The 23,521-nt window shown below is 34.7% G+C and overlaps 1 protein-coding gene across 1 annotated transcript; it reads left to right on the top strand.

The window, feature by feature from the left end:
• The first annotated feature begins 4,772 nt into the window (after positions 1–4,772).
• Positions 4,773–22,594, top strand: LOC105216716 (acetylcholine receptor subunit alpha-like 2). The gene is made up of 7 exons (XM_054233826.1): positions 4,773–6,464; positions 9,448–9,602; positions 10,402–10,582; positions 10,726–10,885; positions 14,125–14,719; positions 14,855–15,056; positions 22,116–22,594. The coding sequence occupies exons 1-7, from the start codon at positions 6,231–6,233 to the stop codon at positions 22,308–22,310; spliced, it is 1,722 nt and encodes a 573-aa protein (XP_054089801.1). The 5' UTR covers positions 4,773–6,230; the 3' UTR covers positions 22,311–22,594.
• The last annotated feature ends 927 nt before the right edge of the window (positions 22,595–23,521 follow it).

Here is a 23,521-nt window from a genome sequence, read left to right as displayed (position 1 = left end):
ATTTCAGCTGTAAGCCGACAATCATATCGTCGCTTTCTTTAGCTCTTTGTTGTTGTTGCTGTTCTTTTCTTTTCTTACTTGCTGCCTTGCGTCTAGCAGCAAAAGACTACGCCAGCAAAACGGAAGTCGGCAATGGACACATTGGGAATTATTAATCACTTTGAATTTTGCAGTTTTGTGTGTAGAAGTTTTGCATTGGTGTTGCATCTTTCTTTGTTGAGGCATCTTTACTTAACGTTTATGCTGATATTTTACCTTGACAACAACAACAACAACTGTATAATGACAAAATTTTGAAGCTACGCAATTAAAGTGCAGATTATTAGTGCTTGTACTCCCAGTGGTTGCCGGTCGCAAAAATACATATATACATACATAAAGGCAAGTGCGTGCAACCTTTTTAAGTTTATTATTTATGTAATAGTTTTTTGCAGCCTGCTTTGCATATTTTTGGCGCAATTTTAATTTACACTTTCCTGAGTTTTGTTGTTGTTGTTGTTGTTGCTTTTGTTTTTGCTGTTATTGCGTAGAATTGTGCCAAGCAATCACGCCAAAACTTTTGTCATTTACTTTGTTGCGTTGCAAAATTTAAATTTTAATTGAGTTTTCGTTGTTGTACTCCCAACGCACACATACACGCAGCCACACTTAGCGAGCAGTAAGCACCAGCAACAACCACAGCAACACATGCACGTGTCAGGGAAAAGTGTGAAACTGCGCACTATGATGGCCTGCAAGTCATTACACACTTGCCCGTTTGCCGCTATTTGATTTTTGTTTTTCCCTTCGAACTTGGCTAGTACTCTACTCACTGTTAGCCGTTCCCCGCCCTCCGGTTATGCTTCAGCAATCATCGTGTTAATTTACTATTTCGTTGTCAGTGCTTAGGCATTATTAACGCACTATTCGTAGCATACTTTTCAGCGCGCAGCCTGACTGTCATACTCCCAGTACACATCACTCAACACTTGCGTCAGCCATCTACATGCAAACTATAGTGACAACTCTCGTTACTTCGCCGCTTTCACGTCATACCCCTCTCCGACACTTCTGCCGTTTCGCCCCCTGCTTTGACTAGCTTTTAACCGTCATTTGTTGGCCTTTTCGTCGGCAAGTGTCGACTTTTACGCAGTTACCGTTATAACAACTTAGCTTCAACGGTATCGGCTGTCACTTTTATGACACACCTTGTCAATTAGTGCTCACCGAATGGCACTTGTTTGTTTTATTGTTGTTGTTCACGTGTAAATATTGTTATTTAGTTGTATTATTGTTGTTTGTCGCGCTGATAACGGTATGTTCCAAGTGCCTTCTCTTCGCCTTATGTAATTTGTAGTTTTTGCCTTGTAATTAATTGCAGTTCACGAGCTTTCGAAACTTTCGCAAACATAAAGGACAAATGTAGAATTATCACACAGCATAGATCTTTATGGACTTAGGCATGGTATTTATGTATATTCGCAACTTTTCGAATAAGTTCATCAGATAGCATGAGGGAGAAACATTGCTGAAATCAAGAAATAAATAGTGGGGTATGCGGTGAGTTCGCTTAATTGCGGATGGATTTTTGCCATTTAAAGAATATCGAAATATTAGTTATTTATTTATTTTTGAACTTAAACATTATGATAAGAAAGCTTACACAGCTTACAGTATATCTGTTATCTCTTTTCAATACATAAACTTCACGGTATACCAACAGCCAAGCCAATATTAAGATATTCAAAAATAATTTATCGAATTATGTTTTCTCACAGAAATGATTGACTCGAGACCTTTTTCAATAAAAGAAATTCGTTTGAAGTTTCAGAACCGGAGTTATCGATGAAGAAATTAGTGAGAAACAAACTAAAAATCGGGCTCAGAGGAAGTCATCTAAGACTGGACCGATGGAGTTCAGGTTATAGACTATTGCTTGTAAAGATCTTGATAATATGAGGACTGACTATCGTCTCATACTAAAAAACATTCTTAGAAAATTAAATAAATAAATAGAGAATACATTTTTTCATAAAATTTAATGTTTTGTAAACCACTTTGAAGGTTTTCATAAAGAGACTTAAAAAATTATCTCCAAATACTTAATTAAATTAATAAATTTAACTAACTGTTTTAATATTCTAATTACACTGTGTTAGTCAAAAAAAAAGACAAGACAAAATTCGACGGTTTCCCCCTATTTCGGGTCCTACGAATCGAACTGCATCATTACTTTTTTGAGTTACAATCATGGTTTCATACAAAAATGTTTGTTGAAGTTTTTCATCAAAGTGGCCCATTGTAAGAGAAAGGCACATTTTTCTTCGGTGTCTAACTTTTTTCAATGTTGACTTTTTTGGTAAACTTTCTTTGGCAAAGCTTCTCAGAATAAGTCCGTCTTTAAGTTCTTAGATGACCGTAAACCCCAAAACCAATGTTTTTTGTGTTCTTATAGCCAATATGTCGAAAAAACTAAAATTTAATCCATTTTTTAATGTTTTTTCCCTCACGTTTCGTCAATATTTTAATTTACCCTTTGATACTTATACATTGAGTGACATCTTGTAATAGTAGGAAACTTAAGCAAAGACAACGTTCTGAGCAAACTAACCATTATAAAGAAAACTTAACAAAATTTGTATTTTTTAAAAAAGCTACACTAACGATGTTAGTGTGCTGTTTTATTTTTTTTTTTGTATCTTATAAGACGGACTTATTCTGAGAAGCTTTGCCAAAGAAAGTTTACCTAAAATGAAAAATGTGCCGAAGAAAAATGTGCCTTTCTCTTACAATTGGCCACTTTGATGAAAAACTTCAACAAAAATTTTTGTATGAAACCATGATTGTAACTCAAAAAAGTAATGATGCAGTTCGATTCGTAGGACCCGAAATAGGGGGAAACCGTCGAATTTGGTCTTGTTTTTTTTTATTTTGAAAAAAGCTATCACAGTGTTATTTAAACATCAAAGTTAATGAGAGGTAGTTGAATATTTTAAAGAGAAAAGTCTACAAAACAACCATGCTTTTTAATACAATTATGCGTCATCTTTAACTGTAGTTTAGACTAGAATTAGTCCATACATGTTAGTTGCTAAAAATTGAGGTTCCCAACCAACCCAACAGAGATAAAAAAAAGGAATCATACAGAAAACCTAATTTATAATAATATTTAAAAAGCACTTCTCTCAACCACCGAAGGAAAATCTGAGTGTTTTTGAAATTTAGAAATCGTATTTATTTTTGTTCAGTAGAGTATCATACAAGATATTTTTGAGAATTTCGCAAATATATAGAGATAATTTCATATAAAACAAAATAAGTCTGAGTTGAGTCTGAGCCTTTGACGTTGCAGTATTATTGAGCTGTTAAAAACCTGTTAAGTCCGTAGTTTTGGAGACTTGCCATATGAAGAATAATATAATAACAGAAAAGAGAGGTGTATAACAGATAAAAAGAGTAATTTAACAGCTAACAGAAACACTTATAAATTCGGGAGAGAAACAGTTGAAAAACAAACCCCGAAATTTTTTAATGTTGAGTATAACATAAAATTTAAATGTTCAAATGTGTGTGTTCATGCAAACTAGAAATATTTAAAGTTAAATGAAATAAAATACATAAAATAAAATAAAACAAAATTAAATTAAATTAAATTAAATAAAACAAAATAAAATAAAATAAAATAAAATAAAACAAAATAAAATAAAATAAAATAAAATAAAATAAAATAACATAAAATAAAATAAAATAAAATAAAATAAAATAAAATAAAATAAAATAAAATAAAATAAAATAAAATAAAATAAAATAAAATAAAATAAAATAAAATAAAATAAAATAAAATAAAATAAAATAAAATAAAACAAAATAAAATAAAATAAAATAAAAAAAATAAAATAAAAAAATAAATAAATTAAATTAATTTAAATTAAATTGAAATAAAATAAAATAAATATGAAATTACAAAAAATTTATTGTCACTACCTTTTCATAGTGAAACTTTAAAAGTATTTATTATAATTAATTATAATTTTTTAATAGTACACTTTTATTTTGATTGCACGACTATTAATGTTTCAAGAACTTGATTTTAAACAAGTCATTACCTGAGATATACCATACCAAATCTCATTAATCAATATATTGGGAATATTTGGAAAAGAGAAGATCCGGACCTGTTCAATATATTTTAGGTAATTTAATTCCTAATGCCTCATGCTTGATAAATAATTTCTAGAATAGTAATATAGTCTGCCACAGTTACGAAAATTAATATACATATATAATATATCGGTCTTGAACCGAATTTACCAATTTTCCACACCAAAAAAGAGTTTGTCCAACAAAAGATTTTCACTTCATTTTGTTAAGATATCCAACTCATCGGACGTTATAAATTCAGCCAGATGGGAACTAGCGTTACTTTTGAACCAATTTCCTCCAAACTCTCCAATATTTTCTGTTTTCGCTATTTTTTAAAAGAGAGTTGTCACATATCAGAGATAATATTTATGCTAAGATTTTAACCGATATATTGGAAGATGCTCCTTTCATCTTTGTTATATTATTTTAAGTATTATGTACAAGCGTTACGGAATTATAATAGTAAAAAAACAAAAATAAATAAATGGGTCGATAAAAACTAAACTGAATATAATAATTTTTTACTCCTAAATATTACCAAAATAATTTATTTAAATATCACACTGCATGTATTAAAACAAATAAATAAATTTTCATTTCAACCTTTCTTCAATTGAGCAGGCCTTCTCCAATTTCATTCAAAGCGCATGTACCAATACACTCGCACCAAACAAGAATGCTTGTCAACATGGCACACAATATATAGCAGTTAGCAGACATTAGATGCAGGATACAATGTAAAGCACGAAGCACGCCCTTAAAACGTAATAAATTAACTACAACCAACTTGAAACTAAATACGGCGAGTGTGTGTGAAACTCGCTGCAATGAAATATACTTTCCATTGCACACTCAGCTACAAAAAAAGTTGCGCTCAACTGAGAGAAAGCGCTTGGAGCGAGCTTGCTTCGTGGCTCTTTTGCAGCATCCAACAGCTTCCACTTTCGTTTGTGCTGGAATTTCTTTGTTTTTTTGTGCGAGCGAAGCGACAAATCAGATGCGGCATTGTGGCACGCTTACAATATTTTAGCGGCAATGGCAGCGACGCTACAAAAACAATACTCAGCGCTTCAGTACGGTTTTTGATATTTTTGCGCAAGGAACTGTGATGTTACGGCGCGTCTCCAGTGCACGAAAGTAGTTGCAATAGCCAGTGCAAAGAGAAATGTGAAAAAATGTGTTGAAAATAAAAGTCAATTAATATCTAACGGTATTACACGAAAAATGCTTTATAATTTGGAACAAAGTTAATTCAAGTTTTCAAAATAAAATAAACAACTTCAAAGTATTTACTAAAAAATTTAAATATTTCTCCAAAAACGTGTTGTCCAAAAATGAGAGCAAAATATTGGTGAACCAAAAAAAAAAAACGAAAGTATATTTTTAGGCGCGTTGCGGCCGCCATCAGCAACTATCAAGTCAATGACACAGGCCAAAATCACAAAAAAAACACAGAACAAATAACATAATGACACATATAACGGACGCTACAAGCACTCAACAAAACAACAACAAATTCGGCAACAAAACGTGCGCATCACAACAATAGCAACAACATTTCATACCGCTCACACCAAGTACGCCCAGTCCTGCGCTTCCCACTTGACACGAAGCACACGCTCTCTCAGCGCGATAAACTCTCAGCAACAGCTTACCGCTGTCATTTCACGAGGAGCGAGTGTTATTCCAGCTGTTCAATTTGCTGACGTTTCTACACCCAGCTTGTATCAAAAGAGACTCTTAGTACTTGCTTTTAGTACTAAATCGCTTAGACGTCACAGCAAAGTGTACTAAAAGCAAAAGGCAAAAACAAAAGCTACATCAACGCAGCAAAATAAATAAAAAGTAAAAATCGTAAGAAAACAAATAAGCGACGACAAGCATAAGGTGGGTGCAGTAAAAATAGACGGTAACCACCACCACAAGCGGCTCCGTTGCAAATCTAATATGCCTGTGCTCGCAGCAACTATGTCATATGCGTCCGTAAATATGCATTGAATTTTGTCTTTATCAATCTAGCGTTGCATACTTTTAAGCGCGCACACGATTTTTTTCAACCTTATTAAGATATGCAAATAACGGTGCTTAAACTAAGCAAGTTGTAGAAAATGTCATCGCTACGCAATTTAGCCACTTATTGGCTAAATTGCAAATTTATTTGCCTTTTAATTGTGTTGCTATTGCTCTGCGAAAGCGTTGTCCAAGTGCACGCGAATCCCGACGCCAAACGGCTCTACGATGATCTGCTCAGCAATTACAATCGGCTCATACGACCTGTTAGCAATAATACGGACACGGTTTTGGTAAAACTCGGCCTGCGCTTATCACAGCTGATCGATTTGGTAAGTGTGTTTGAGTGATGGAAATTATTATGTTTGTTAATTGGCTAAATAGTTATAATTAAAAAAGGATATAAGCAATTTAACAAGAAGAAGAAATTAAATAAAATGTCTTGAAATCAGTAGCGAACTTTCTTTCGAACTCAACTAATTTATTATAGCAATCTATTTGAAATACTGTTTGTTAGACTCTCACTACCTGCTTTATAGTCTTCGAGTTAGTTAAATTGCGCTGAACATGCCTTTCAGACAACCTAAAAAAATAGATTGCCAATTGCATGCATTCATTACTATTTTCTTCTGCATTCACCATATTTCCGGATTTGGTTCCAATGACTGTTCTGAGTGCAAAAGAAAATGGTCATTGGAAATAAATAGCTATAACTAAACCAAAAAAGTGTTTTTCTTTAAAATCATACTGCATTTTCGATCTTCCTAATTTATACTTGGTAGAATAATTATGTCCGTATGCCCTGGAGGTTAATGTGAGAAAGAGTTCTCTTGTTACTAAATATAATCTTCTTTATTTGCTTTTAAAACTATCTGGTATCTGGTATCTATGTTTATTGAACCCAAATGGAAAAGCTTTGGGATTACTTGAATTTGAAGAGGCCGAATACTAAAATGGAGTTCAAAATCGTATGTTCCAGTTCCCATGACATCACTTGCTTTATTCTGCTATCGTCGACGTGTGCTTTCACTATCCCGTTCCAGTTCCAGAACCCCTATTAAGCATTTATGACGCTTTTTCCTTAGTCCTCGCTTTAATCTGAGCTCTTCAATGAAATTTCTCGACATTCCGAACTGTCTCCGCAATTACAGTATACTTTTTTCTCACTAGAGAGGAGTTTATTATGTGGAGTTGTCTGTGTATGTGCGTTTGATTGGCGAAGGCACCGCTTACGCGCTTACACGATTAATGGCCGAATCAATAATAGGTTAGGTTAGGTTAGTCTGGTATGCCAATAAGCCACACATATACCAGTTTGGATCCTTTGCGATACCAGATGGAGTGCCGTCACGTAGTCAATGAGGAGTAGTCATCCATTAGGATGCCTGCGCTTGACGCCGATTTTAGAAGGTTATCTGGATTTAATAACGATACCTCATCCAGATTATCGTACTGTGAGGCCCACACTTTTGGCAATCCCGTCTGCAATCTCGTTGCCCTGAATCAATAATAGCGCGCTATTCAATTCTTCTTCTTGCAATTTGGCGCAAATTGTAAACACCTAGCGAAATCAGATTGCCCTCCACCTGATCTTTCCAACGGAGTGGAAGTCTTCCTCTGCTTCCACAAGCGGGCACTGCATCGAACACTTTCAAAGCTGGAATGCTTTCATCCATTCGGACAACATGACCTATGTATCTTTTTACGCCGAACTGTGTCATAATACAGGATGCGAATAATAAGCGACTTGTAGAGGTTAGTTTTGGTTTGTCGAGAGAAGAATTACTTTTAAATTGCCTACTCAGTCCTAAGTAACTCATGATGGCAAACGCGATTCTATGAGCCAAGACGTGGTTGAATGAATGAAAAATTCTGTACTATACTGTTTTTCTGGACCAATCATCTATCTCACGTCTGCTAAGGTTGTAAAACTAATATTCTTGTTTCTTTTTTTGCAGAAGCCCCGTGTGTGAGTGTGAGTTCCTTTGAACCTATTACTAGATTCTGACGATAAACTTTTATATCAAGCTTCTCTCACAATTCTGCACAATATATTGGCACTAATTTCAGCACTCTTGCCAGTATTCTCCAATGTGACTTTGATGCTTCGATGTTCAGCATACAGATATCGCTATATTAACACACATAAACTTCAATTGCCACATCAACACATTTTCAAATTATATTTCAAGAATTTATTTTCTTAATTTCATTTTAAAATATACAATTTCAAACAGTTTTAAAACCTTACCATTTGGCACACTCACACACATGGAGACAAAGTGGCGCCTTCAATTGTATTTGAAGTTGTTAACGCCCCTAAGGCTAAGTAACTGGTGTACCAAGTTTGTCTGTTCGTACTTCTATCTTTTTATCAGCAATTCCAAAATTAAATTGAGCACATTTCTGTCTATGCTGTCGACTGACTCCATACAGCGCTAAGCAATCACAAAGGTGCGCTAAAAACTTGCCTTACACCTTTATTCACCAATAGCGCCGAAATAATATCAAAGTCTGTCCCTTTTATTGCCAACAAAGGACACAAAAAAGTGCCAATTCAACAGCAATTTGATGGTGTCAAATAGACACCGGTCTACACATACACATACACACACATCTCGAGAATCAAATCAACTGACTGACAGACAAAGTCATACAACGCACACACACACAAACAAACTAGTAGAGTACACCTAAAAGGCAATTACTATGCAAAAGTGTTGGGTCGAATAAAAAACTGTAAAAAAATGGTTTATACACATTTCTCTTCTTCAATTGCATGAGGAAATAAATTTAATAGTCAAGAAATTAGACTTTTCATTTGCACTATAATGAATGGAAAAGGACATGCGGGCGAAATTAAAAGCGCGCACTTTGAAACAAAAGGTCAGCAATTATAGCGAAAGGAAATCAGCACACACCAATACACACACACACACAAAATACGTAGCGCATAAAAATAGAAATAGCAATGAAATAGTGAATACAGAGTGAAGTAAAGCAAAAAAATGCGCAAAAATCAAAGCACACAATCAGGCGCTCACAGGCGTCGTCGTCGAACAGCTCAGTTGGCAATTCAATGCGATTGCCAACGGGTTTCTTCGAATGCCTGCAGCCATTTCGCAAATGCTTAAGTGTTGGTTGCCTTTTCAATCAACTCTAGTTTTTCATGTTATGCTCTCTCTCACTGCCGCTGCCATTCATCCAGCCTTGGTGCGGGGTAATTTTATGCAATCATTGTGTCGATATTTAACTGACATTGTAAAAAATTTATTTAATTTTTTTTCCTGCATTTCACCCTTTGTTTCTTTACAGAATTTGAAAGATCAAATCTTAACGACAAACGTTTGGCTCGAACACGAATGGCAGGATCACAAATTCAAATGGGATCCCTCGGAATATGGTGGCGTTACGGAGTTGTATGTACCGTCGGAGCATATTTGGCTGCCCGATATAGTGCTCTATAATAAGTGAGTATTGTAGAGAGCAGAAATGTTTGCAATGAATTTCAACCATTTTAGTTAGCGAATATTCCCGGTAAAATACTATATCTACTGTTAAATATTTATTAGTTTGGGCTTCGCTGAAAGTATAAAATCTCAGTTATAATTTTACTCACATTTCAGCCAAACCAAATGACCGAATACTCTACTCAAACCGTTTAACATCGACTATATTTATATACTTTGATTTTTTACCACCCTGTAAGGTCAAACGATGTTGCAATTTTTGCAATTAAAATTTCTAATTTGTCAATTATTCCATTTGAATTCACTTTTCGCTTTCATATTCAAACGGAATTGTAAATGGTTAAAAAATGAAATAAAATAGCTCGAATTATTGATCTTCATAAATATGAATTCCACATACATATATATTATATTTAATAAATTTAAATTACTTAAACATCTATATGAGGATATCAACTTTAAAGCAAATATTTATATAAAAAAGTGTTCGTGGTGTGATCTTCAAATCGAAAATCAACCACAAAATTTAACCTTACTCTCTTAGAATCCTTCATTCTGCAATCGGTCCATATCATCCAAATACTGTTGTGGTAAACTCTTGCTATCAGTCTGGGAGCATGTCTTTCTATATGGATCTAGGCACCGATCACAGTTTTGTTTTAAGTTTTCAAAGATAGATTATTCAAAGAATGACGAGATATTGAAGTACACCAGTGTGCCAATTTTTTTTATCTTATCACTTACTTATATATATTATATTAGGATTTATGCAATCGTATATAATTATTATTTCCAACAGCGCTGATGGTGAATACGTCGTCACCACCATGACGAAAGCTATTCTCCATTACACCGGCAAGGTCGTTTGGACTCCGCCGGCTATTTTCAAATCGTCCTGTGAAATCGATGTACGATATTTCCCGTTCGATCAGCAGACATGCTTCATGAAATTCGGTTCGTGGACCTATGATGGTGATCAGGTAAGAAAGGAACCATTGAGTTAATTTTACATTACAAATATATTTTTTCAAAGATACTTTTAAGACTTTTTTCTAAATTTTGAACTATATTTTAATGTTTCAGAAATAATATTTTTAACAAATTTCCTCTTCTTTTTCCTTAGATCGATTTAAAGCACATCAATCAGCGAAACGATAAAGATAACAAAGTCGAAATTGGTATAGATTTGCGTGAGTACTATCCTAGCGTGGAGTGGGATATTTTAGGTGTGCCAGCAGAGCGACATGAGAAATATTATCCCTGTTGTGCTGAACCATATCCAGGTAATTTTAAAAATACTTACATATGTTACATAAACATAATTATATTATATTACCTACAATGTATATATATATATATATAAAATATTTACAAGAATAAATTCAGCTTTTAAATAGAGATTATTTATAAATTTTTAGACTATTTGGAAGATTATATTACTCGCCGAACTCACCGATTTATTACTCTCAGTTTTAAAAGCTTTCCTCTGACTAGATTTGAACCCATCACAGACTATCTTCAGTGACATTGAACCAGAGACGTGTTAGAAGATCGTATTTGTTAGGCTTTTAGATAGTGAGCATCAATTCGATGTTGTGTATAAATTTTGCTTGAGCTCAACTTGACTTTAATCTCACCTCTTTTTCAATATTTCTTTAAAACTATCTATTACAGGGTATTCCGGTAGGTGTCTAGCTTCTTGATAGGTATATTATTTGATCCAAAAACCTCTATTTTCCCTTTCTTCAAGTACCAGTTCTTTCAGATTTTCTTCATAATTATCTACATTACTACTCGCGCTCACGGTCGCTCCGCTGTACACCGACTTCATTATTGTTGTAATTTGGCTCTCATTGAAGTATGGAACTTCAAACAGTTTTCTTCATTCCACTTGAAAAGTCTAGTATGCAGAGGACTACTTCGTTACCCTCAAAGTATAATAATACTGTAATCATTGCTCCAACCAATTCTTTAACGAATAGTACTACTGTCGACATTCAATTCTCAACATTTATTACATAACCAAGGCATGGTTATTTTGCCTTAATCCTGAAAATAATTCATTTTTCAGTATTTAACTTAATTTATTGTACTTTTGTTGGCTTGAGAGTATACTTGTACGCCACAACGTGCTCGGTCTTTCAAGTCCCAAACCAACAAACAAAGCCCCTACAACGACAATGTGCTATGCATTGAAATCGAGTAAGATACTGTGGGGAATTTGCAATGCCACAGACAAATAAATAACAGCATTTTTGTGTTTATGTATATTTATGTGTATGTGTGTGTAAGTGACACACATAATAGATACTTTACACACAATTAAATTATCTGCAGATATTTGTGCTTATAATCAAATATACATATGTATATATTTATATTCATGTGTGTGTGTTTGTGCTGGCATATATGCAGTCCTGTAGGAATTTTGCACAGCATTTTCAATTTCAAAGAACTAAAGAATTAAATTAACAGTAAAATTCAACAGAAATATGCTGAAACATTTATGAATCTTTGAAATATTTCTAAACCCATGAACACACACACCCAGATGTGTAGTGCGTCTATGACAGCTCTTAAAAGCACATATTCATTTAATAGAATTCATTTGTATGTGTATGACTGCTGACAAATACTCCCCGAACGCTACAACGTACGGCTGTCTAAGACTTTATTATTTTGCATGCAAAGTGTAATCAAACTGTCAACATGGCCAGAAAGCGCCAAGCACGCACACCAGCGAAGGCACACATGCCTTACAACTACAAATATACTTTAGATACATATGTATGTATTGTACATATATATGTATGAGCACTTACACCCACATACACACACGTCGGTGCAGACAAAAGCCGCATAGCAAGCACATGCAATTTATAAGCCTCAAAAGTCTAACACATCATAAATCAGAAATAAGGATAATAACAAATACAACAAAAACGCAGGCAAAGAGCTACTCGCTACGAAACCCAAAAACAAAGCAAGTAACAAGAAAAAAAACATAAACAGAAATTACAAAGGCAGCAATCACAGGCGGCGAAGGCGGCAGCCAAGATTTATGAGTCTCTCGTTGATTATTTCATTTCATTTCAAAATTCAATTCGGCTAAAGCTAAACCGATTAACGGTAGCGTAAATTTTTTACTTTTTTACTTTTGTATCTTTCACTTTTTTTGTTTTTTTTTTTTACTCATGTATCCTCCCTATATTTAGATTTCAATAACACACTCCTGCCGTGCTGCCTGCCTTTAGACCGTACTTTTCAGCGGCAAGGTATAAATTGTTTATGAGTCTCTAGTTGATTATTTCAATGCCTAGATTTTATAATCGTTGTTGTGATCTTGTAATTTTTCATGTTTTACACTGAGAGAAAAGCAGACAGTTTTTGGTGAAAAACTTTGTGTAAAAAAATATTGTAAAATTTAGTAGAACAAAACATTCAATTTATGTATATACCGTTAACACACAATAAATTTTTGGTACAATCTTAAGAGCCTTCGAACACAATTCTTTAAATGTGCGTAACCTCAAACCAAAACAATCTTTCCTTGTAAGACATTTGTTAGCTAACGCCAGACATTTTTTAGTTATTATTTTTCAATTTGTTCATATTCCCAGAGCACAGTGGTTCGGCTTGTGTGAAGGCGCCTTCATAAATACTTCCCGTTCAGATATCGCTATGAAATCCAAAAATCGGAAAGGGGGCTTAGGTGTCAAAAAATCAATTTTCACTTTTTAGTTGATTCGGATGGAAGATGAGAGTTGTTTATTTTTAACAGCTGTTTCCCAGAAAACTAGTTTTCGCACGCTAGCTCCCTTTTCGTAGACCAGGTCACATATAGTAAAAAAATTGGTTCCGTCAGACTACTAGGTCCTATAGCTCACAGTAATTGCCATTATATGGCAATGATGCGCAAAACTACTTCTCATAAAGCAGAACGGAGATGATAAGAGACTCATACAGTTTGGTTTTTGTTCGACGGAAGATAACTTCATTTTTCAATTCCCTACACAGTCCATAGTGGCACCTGTTGGCAAAACTGATCAGCATTTTTTAACCTTTTCACATACTCTTCACGACATTGCTCATGACGGTATAGTTTATGTAGAATATCTTTAAAATAAGGAGCCATAATTGCTGCGATAAAGTTTCTCATTCTCAATATCTCTTTTTTCTCATATTTCGATAACTGTGTCAATGTTATGCTTTTAATTACATATTTGGGTACAATTCTTACCTGTATCAAATATCTGACGTCAAGTCACAGTCAGAATATCGGACTTTCTTCGGGTTCATAAAAGTTCTGTTCCTATATAGAGCCTTACATCCGCATAGAAGATATATTATGTTATAGTCTCGTTTTCATCCACTTCTTGGCAGATTCTGTAGTAGTCATTAACATAACTAAGGTTTTATGCCATACCCTTCACGGATTAGATACACTTAAATTTTAAAAGCGTCGATGCGAATAGGATCGTATTTTTTAATTTTTCTCATCATATATAATATGTACTTCCAGATATTTTCTTCAACATAACTTTGCGTCGTAAGACTCTCTTCTACACCGTTAATCTCATCATACCCTGCGTCGGCATCTCATACTTATCGGTACTCGTATTTTACTTGCCCGCCGATTCTGGTGAAAAAATCGCGCTCTGCATAAGCATTCTACTCTCACAGACTATGTTCTTCCTGCTAATCTCCGAAATTATACCGTCTACTTCGCTGGCACTTCCACTGCTCGGCAAATATCTACTTTTCACTATGCTGTTGGTTGGGCTAAGTGTCGTCATCACGATTATCATACTCAATATACATTACCGCAAGCCGAGCACACACAAGATGGCACCGTGGGTGCGCGCCTTCTTCATCAAACGGCTGCCGAAATTATTGCTAATGCGTGTGCCAAAGGATTTGCTGCGCGATTTAGCGGCAAGTAAAATTAATTATGGCACCAAATTTAGTAAGACCAAGTTCGGCAAGGCGCTTATGGATGAGATGCAAATGAACTCGGGCAGCTCCAGTCCAGATTCGTTGCGACGCATGCAGGGACGCATGGGCGCTTTGGGCGTAGGCGGTTGCAATGGACTGCATGCGACCAGCGCAACCAATCGGTAATTAATCTTATTACTAGAGAGTGGTACTCTATTATATTTTTATTCACATACATAAATGGATTTTACTTGAAATTGTTGTATTTTTTTGTGCTCTTCTTCCTTCCTGCTTTCTTTTTATTTCGTTGAAAACAGCTTTAGCGGTCTGGTAGGCGCTTTGGGTGGCGGCTTAAGCACTCTCAGCGGTTACAACGGCTTGCCATCGGTACTCTCCGGCCTAGACGATTCACTCAGCGATGTGGCGCAGCGCAAAAAATATCCATTCGAGCTGGAAAAGGCTATTCACAATGTGATGTTCATACAGCATCACATGCAACGGCAGGATGAATTCAATGCGGTGAGTTCATATGTAAATTTATACTGTTATATTCATTCGTAGAGATACTCAAATTAAATAATCTCCTTATACAAATATATATCATAAGAGTATGTAACACTCTCATATCAGCTTTCATATTCCATTTGAGTGATTCTTATTTATGGCAAGTGGGATGAATGCTGCAGACTATTGAAAAGCGTTTATCTATACTAATATTATAAAGCTGAAGAGTTTGTTTGTTTGAACGCGCTAATCTCCGAAACTACTGCATCACGCTGCGACCAATAGCGATAGAGCGAAGAAACAGTGGTAAATGTATAAAAAACGGGGGACATTATTTATCTTTGAGGGCTTCCGTTCCTTGCGCTACCAAAGCGGTTCAAGATACACAAAAGTTATGCATGAAAGAATTATTTCTCTTTTAATGATCTAAAAAAAAGTCCGTGAGTACCGTTTTTTTGAGATAACTAATATACTATATATGATAATTTTCGTTATTCTATTAGACTTTATGCCGAATATATGGGTCAAATTGTGTGATATCTTAATAAAACTATAGCAATAAATTGCGAGAGTATAAAATGTTTTGTTGCACCCAAACTTAGCCTTTCCTTATTTGTTATAGTATTGAAATATACGTGGAAGTACAGGGAAAAAGTAAACAAATATTAAAAATTTGCTAGAAAGATAATAATAAAAGAATTATATTTAAGTTGACAACAACGGGGAACAGATAATATTGAGTTGGCAACAATACGATTTCAAAATGGCATTGCGTTGGCTCTCGCATCTACTGGAATTGCTGCAACTTTACTAGAAGTTGGAAGAACGACACATTCGGCACTGAAGCTTCCGTTAAACATGCAAATCAATGTAACACCTGTTTGCAAGGCAAGCTATGTAAAAGTGTAAGAATTGTAAACTGATAGTATGAGATAAGTGCAATTCTCTAGGCAGAACAATGAAAGATCTGTGGAATAATAATCGTCGCTTTGGTTGCGCAATGATACCGTTAGCTGTCGATTTTCGACAAATACTTCCTGTTATTCCAAAATCAACAGCGGCGGATGAATTGAATGTCTCAAGTGAGATTTGTATGTTGAATTTCTAAATTTTTTGGATTTGCTTGACATGCCGCCGCATCATTTACATCTTAAAGTTGGATTCGTCATTATTATGTAATTATGTCGAAACCGTGTAATTAAACCCTGATTGTGACGCAGCTATCGAATAATGTGATAGTTGCAAGAATTTTGAAATGGACTTACAAGGGGCAGAATGCTTGATTCCACCAATTCCTCTGAGTTCCAACGATTTGCCATTTCAGTTCAAACGTATTAGTTTCCACTGGAACTTGCATTTGCGATGTCAATCAACAGGTCACACAGACAGTCGCTGGAAATGTGTGGCATAAATCTGGAAATGCCATGTTTTTGATACGGTCAGCTATATGTGGTGTGTTCACGAGTCGAAAAACCATCTTCTCTGTATATTTACGCTCCCGAACACAAAAACAAAAAATCTTGTTTATCAAGCTGCGTTACATTGAAAAAAAAATGTAGAAAAATCGCAAATAAATGCTTTTCAATACAATCTAAATTCAACTTTCTTTCCTTTTCAAAACAAATAATTTCACGCAGGGCAAAGCCTGTGGGGTCAGCTAGTTCTCAAATATATACAGCGGTAGTCAAAATTATTTACACATCGAACATTTTTTACAAATTTCACAGAAAAAGATTTTGTTTGTTTTTGTTGTTGGCGCAGGGTAACAAAATACTATGTTGTTGTAAACTTTGATCTATTCCTGAGAGAACGGAGTCATTTTGGCAAGAATAGCTGGAAATATGGCGGAGAAATAATCAAATGAACTGATGACTCGCAGTAGTCCTGTTCTTTTTTAATGATATTTTTTTTAATTTTATCGTTTAGTCTAAGTTACTATTCTAAGGTGATAAATTCATAATTGGTTACATCGCATTTCGCATCAATAACAGCCTGATAGTCCGGTTGTACAATGTAGTCAATAGTTGGAAAAGACCGGCTAACCACTACAATGGCATGGTCATGGGAAATCTGACATATCCGGATGATTTAGGGTCCCTAAATTAGTACCAAATTTTCAAAACTTAGGTAATGAAAACTTCCTCAAAAAAATGATCAAGTGACCTTCGAGCGTAAACTGAAGTATTCTTCTGCTCACATGGTAAATGCATAAAGCGTTTACTAAAGAAGCCCTGGAACTAAAATTCAACTTTATCTGCCCACAACAAGCTTTAGGATGCAATTTAAGGCAAATAAAAGGCATATCACTTTTTTGATTTCGAAAGTATTGACCACTTTATGCACAACGTAGGTGCTTATTTTGATATGTTGTTGCTGCAATATTAACAGGACTAATTGTGGGATTTTGTATGACTGTTTCTACTAATCTTCTACATTATCTTTGAGTTATCACAGGTTTCTGCCCAGTTCTCTTCAATTTGTCCTTTCAATTGTTTGTCTCCTTCTTTTTAATAACGTTATAAACAGTATTCCTTTAATTTCTATATTTTTTTTACTAACTTCGAAGCCGAAACACCAGTCTTAAGCTTAATAACAGCCTCCGATCTAGTTATAATCGATAATTCCTTTGTTTTCGACATTTTATTTGCCAAGTTTTATATTTTAAGGCTTTGTTAGTTAGTTATGAATGCAATAGAAGCCAATCACTACGCCAAGAATAAAGGCTAAATCGCGGGGTGTAAATACTTTTGACGCAAAAAAAAAATATGTGTAAATGAGAGCTCTTGGTATTCGACTAATCGACTAACCGAATTAACCGAATAGGGCATTATTCGAATAATAATATTCGGTTTGCACTATTCGGATAGTCCTCAGTCATCGACTATTCGATTAACCGCCTATTTCCGACTATCCGGTTAACCGTTCGTCGTCGACTATTCGAATAGTGTAAGTTCATTCAATTTCCATTTTTATAACTATTCGAATAACCGCAGTAGAACGACTATTCAAATAGTCGTAACATTGCGACTAATCGAATAGTACTAACCGGTTAATATTCGTACGAACGGTTACAAACCGGATATTCGAATAATCGAATAATTTTAAGAGCCCAAGTGTAAATACTTTTGACTACTGCGAGTAATCAGTTCATTTGCTTATTTCTCCTTCATATTTCCAGATATCCTTGCCTAAATGACTTCATTCGCTCAGGAATATATCAAGGTGTACAACAACATAGCATTTTGTTACCCTGCGCCAACAACAAAAACAAACAAAATCTTTTTCTCTGAAATTTGTAAAAAAATGTTCGATGTGATTTAATCAAAAAAAACCTATTTGGGGCTGGGCCACACACACTTTTCAAAAAACATTACACCCAAATATGTTCCTCCCTAATGTGATCCTCTGTACCAAATACAATTTTCATAACTTTATTTATGACTTAGTTATGATACTTTATAGGTTTTCGGTTTTCGACATATTGTGGGCGTGACAATTTCAATACCAACCTCCTCAGGGTGCTAGGGAATATTTGTACCAAATTTCATTAAGATATCTCAATTTTATCTCAATTTTTTTTATCGCTTACACGGACAGACAGACATCCAGATTTCAAATCTGCTCGTCACCCTGATCATTTATATATTGTATGTAACCCGATATATAACTTTTCTGGGTGACACAAACAACCGTTATGTGAGCAACTCTATTATACTCTGTGCAACATGTTGCGATAGTATAAAAATGTAGTGTTTCCTATAGGAGTTCCTAGTGGCTTTTTCCTCCCAACTTTATACTGCCAGTAAAGACTCCATTTAGTTTATGCTCTTTACATGACATTTTCCTAAATACGTTTCCGTACGTACGTACTTTCCTTTTTTCTCATCTCTTTTCTTATTAGTTAATTTGCTAGCATTCATGTCTAAAAGAGTCCTATCTAGGGCCAGTATCCATCCAAAGAATTGAGTTGGTTGGGTGGGTTGAAGAATTATCTTATGAATTCATATGATCTGAGTCGACCAGCGCAAAAAGGGGATCATTTAACCAATAACTACCAGACCGACATAACGATGTCAGAAGAGGAATACACCCAGAGAATGTCCGAGACGGAAGTAGCTTTAACATTAACCCGCCAGCCATTTGTGATGCATGTCACCTCAGCATATTCAAGTGGGGGAATAGCTCGACCAATACAAAAATAAAATCCCGGTTTGGGTCAATAGTTCAATAAAATTATTTTAGGCCGTAGAGGCATGGTTGACATTTAGCATTGTCCTTGTTTAAGCTTTACTAAAAATTTCTTACTTTTTAAAGGTTCACTTTTTAAATAAGTATTTATAAATATGTATGTATATGTATATACAAAATATTTCCTGCCGAGTTTTTGCGGTTTTCGAAAATGTCTGCTATTATTTCAAAATTCATTTTTAATTTCACGCTCGATTGTGTACAATCATTACTCACAGTAATCAATACAACGCTTTGCTGGAAATATTGATACCAAATTGCTTTGTTTCTTGTACGATATGTTTTTGTTTTTATTTTCCCCGTATTGTTTTTGTTGTAATTGTTAAACTTTTCAGTATTGCAACTTTTGCTAAAAGCTCAACATTTTACTCACACTTTAACTCATATCTAACTATTACATACTTCAATGCCGCCATTACTCGCTTCATTGCGCTCGCCCTTTGCACTCGGCTCTGAACTTTACATAGTAATTCTCATATTTGGAAGCACATTTATGGCTACATAATCTAATTTCCTTGCTTTGCTTGTTGCACACCGGCGATAAACTGTTAAGCTTTCTCCTGAGCTTTCACTAATAATTATATTGCGTAATGACCACCATCAATACAGCTTTGAACATTTTGTGGATTACATTTGATTATGAATTTATCATTTCTGACCTGCGTTAATTAGTTTTGGTGGTTGCTGTACTTTTGTGTTTCAAGGCGGTGTGGTATTTAATAGTATAGCAATGTCTTTTCAAATCACTTCAGAGACAATACTTTTTCTTCTTAAGAAATCAAACAATACTATACAGTCTACAGAAAGTGACGATTTCTACTTTAGTATGCTTCTCAGAATGTTCGGACCTCAAAGGAAATTTAACTACTTTCATTTATCTAGACGATTCCTTGTGAAATTTTATGAAATTTCTGAATATGAGTGAGACTGTTACATTTAGTAGTTAAGTTCATGAGTTCTTTAAAGACAGAGAAAAAAACGTTGAAACTCTACATTATTGAGGTTAATAACAAAGGGTAATACAAGACAAGAAGTTCATTAAAACCTCTCAATACATACGTGTCCAACTTTATAAAGAGTTTCAAATTATTTTTTGGATATCTTATAATAGATCTCTGTGGACATCGAATAGATACATGATATCGAAGTGGATGAAAGAAATGATTAACGAATGATAAAAAGTATGTGAAAATAGGGTAGATCTCTTTGAGTTAAGGATTAGGGAGCAGATCTAACAGCACTACACATTATATTCTAGATAAAGCAGATGTATCGGACAGAGGTTTGTGAATATTTTGTTGTAATGTGAGATCAAGGAACTAGAGAAATCTATGTCATGTTGAGCACAAATATATTGATAACTTACTTTTGTGTCAGATAAACTCCCATTGCATTTGTCGATTCGTAATTTCTTAATTATAATGAAGCTCAGATTTTAAATCCCAACCCAATTTGATTGAGTAAACGAACGAAACGATTTGACGGCAATTCGTCAATAACTTGCATTCAGCGAACTGTCAGCAATCCTTCAAAGAAACTCATCGCTTATCTCAACTGAAACACATCAACGCATAGGGCTATCAGTCAGCAAGTAGTAAGCACACCCTCACATAGAGCCCCTTCCAAGCGAAAACCCAACAAAGTCAAGCGTTGCTGCTCGTACACGTCCGTTTGTTGTTGATTAAAGTATCAAACTTCTGCACATGTCTGTCTGAATTGCAACAACAAATCACAACAACACGTATAGCTTGGCGGCTACAACAACAACTACAGTGAATAACCGCCAAATCATCCAAAAAAATAAAACAAAACAAAAACACTAAAATCCACGCCACCGATTGTAGCGGTTTCTTTGGTCAGAGTTGGTGGCATTTGTAGTTGTTGTTGCTGTTCGGTTACCCGATGGCAGTCAATTGCACAAAAGTAATTAAAAGTGGATTTCGGCTATGTTGTGCTGTTACAATCAAAAGAATAAATATTCCGCTAAACATACAAATGTATGCACATATAAAAGCCATCAACCAACTGAGCTTTAGCCTTTGGCTGTGGGGCTTCTTATTCATCGTCAACAACAACAAAAATAGAGCAATGACTTTTTATAGCGCGCAAAAGCAATAAAACGGGTCAATCGCTACAACTCAACAATAACAACAACAACAGCGAAAACCCAACTTTTGCGGTTTACATCGATCATTTGGCAATTGATTGCGATGATTGAAAGATGAATGGCCAGTCAACATGTCGCTGATAACTTCAGCGAATCCCTTGATTATGAAAAGACGCATTTCAATTGCAGACTTAGCGCGAAGAGACAGTGAAAAGTTTGTGATGAGCAGTCTAAAAAGTTTAGCGGGTAAAGCAAATGTGTTTGTGTAGCCAAGTTCTTAACAAGTATAGTTCAAAATGACTGGAAAATCATTGTGGTCCATTCAGCGCTTGTCCGGGAGGTAATTAAGAAAGTGTAGCTAATAAGGGCAGTCACTTAAACAGTTACAGGCATCTTTATAGGGCTCAGCACCACCTAAGCACTTAGATAAGTCGTGGACTAAACTAAAACAGACTTATCCAAAGCTTTCAATGGCACTTCCGAAAACCATTTTGCAATCTTCACTCTCAGAAGAATTAAAATCATGCAACCAGAACTATCTGAAATTCTCAGTAGACCTCTAAAACCACTGTAAATTTGACATTATAATCCACAAGTTGGAGTCCTCTCTCAAGCCATTTTCAGGTTTTTTTTATAATACATACTAACAATAATAAAACAAAAATTCACTTCTGAAGCTCTAACTAAATAAAACACATTATCTTCCTTTTTCTTTACAGGAAGATCAAGATTGGGGTTTCGTTGCCATGGTATTGGATCGTCTCTTTCTATGGCTCTTCATGATCGCATCCTTAGTTGGTACATTCATGATTCTATGTGAGGCACCATCACTGTATGACGACACCAAGCCGATCGATGTGGAGCTGTCGGTTATTGCCAAGCAACTTTATAATTTAACCGAAAAGAAGTCATAAATGCAGAAAGCAAAAATAAAAAAAAATTAAAAACCAAAAATTTAAAAATATAATATTAAAATGGAGCCAAAAGATTTCAGAAAGGAAGTTGAGCTTAATTAAACAAATGCTTACTTAGGAATATAGTAAGCAAGGAGCACACAATGTGCACGCACTGAAGGTTTTTCTCTCAAGACTTGACTCTTCCAAAAATAAAAAAATATTGATTGAAATGAAAATAAAAACGAACATGGCAATTAACAATACATGTTTGCCGAATTAAAAATACTGTTAAATTAAAGGAATCACATGAATAAAAAGTATCTGTAGTTAGTAAGCACTTTGAATCACATAAAACCCTAAGAAATATGAAGCATTTAAATAAAAATTAAATAAATAAAAAAGTTTCCGGGTACTTTTTTTCTAATCTAGTGTACCAGAATTTCATTCTTCTAGAAGGTAAGACTTACTTAATATAATGATTGGTCGGTCGATTTAGCAATCTTGGCCTAATTTTTTTCATTCTACCTGACAAATTTTTTTGTTGATACAATTTGAACCATTGAAGATATCCCATCTCAACTGGCTGAATACTTGTAATTCTTGTACTTAACCAAGTTTCTGACGATAAGCCCTCGGGAGTGCGCTCATACAATACTACCAAATTCAAATCATGATGAAAGAGGCGATGCGAAAACTACGGTCAAACTCTTTCTCGGTCTTCCAGCTTTACATATATGAGTTACCCCTTTTTATTACTAAATTATATTAGGAAGGTAGGCAAAAGCAATCTATATACAAACCGGAAACCTGTTATTTGATGCTAAGAGAGGTTATTATAATTAATTAAGAGGTTATACATATATGTTCAGGAAGAAGAATGGGAAAAATTCTGCTAACGGGGACGTTTCTCATAAATGCTAATTTTCTCCTCTGATGAAATGTATTGAAAAATTCATAACTTTGATATGAGATTTTAAACGAAAAAAATTAAAACGGCAAATAATTTACGCAATTTGAAAAAATTAAATCGGTAGAAAACTCTTTCGGCAATCCAAGTCACCGTTTCGACGTTTGCGAAAAACATGAACACTATAACTTCGCTTCTACTGCTTAAATCTCTATAAAAATTTAGATAACATTCTTAAGAACGTATACTTTAAGATAAAAGAATAAACAAAAATTTCGACATTTTAACTGACCTCAACATATACATATAACACCTTAAAGAA

Source organism: Zeugodacus cucurbitae, chromosome 2 (assembly GCF_028554725.1).
Source record: "Zeugodacus cucurbitae isolate PBARC_wt_2022May chromosome 2, idZeuCucr1.2, whole genome shotgun sequence".
In the NCBI taxonomy this organism is placed as follows: Eukaryota; Metazoa; Arthropoda; class Insecta; order Diptera; family Tephritidae; genus Zeugodacus; species Zeugodacus cucurbitae.
This window is presented reverse-complemented; position numbering and strand designations above follow the sequence as displayed.

Coding starts and splice junctions, on each gene's coding strand:
- LOC105216716 (XM_054233826.1), top strand. CDS start 6,231: ATGTCATCGCTACGCAATTTAGCCACTTATTGGCTAAATTGCAAATTT. Junction 14,720..14,854: donor GCGACCAGCGCAACCAATCG/GTAATTAATCTT, acceptor CGTTGAAAACAG/CTTTAGCGGTCTGGTAGGCG. Junction 15,057..22,115: donor GGCAGGATGAATTCAATGCG/GTGAGTTCATAT, acceptor TTTTCTTTACAG/GAAGATCAAGATTGGGGTTT.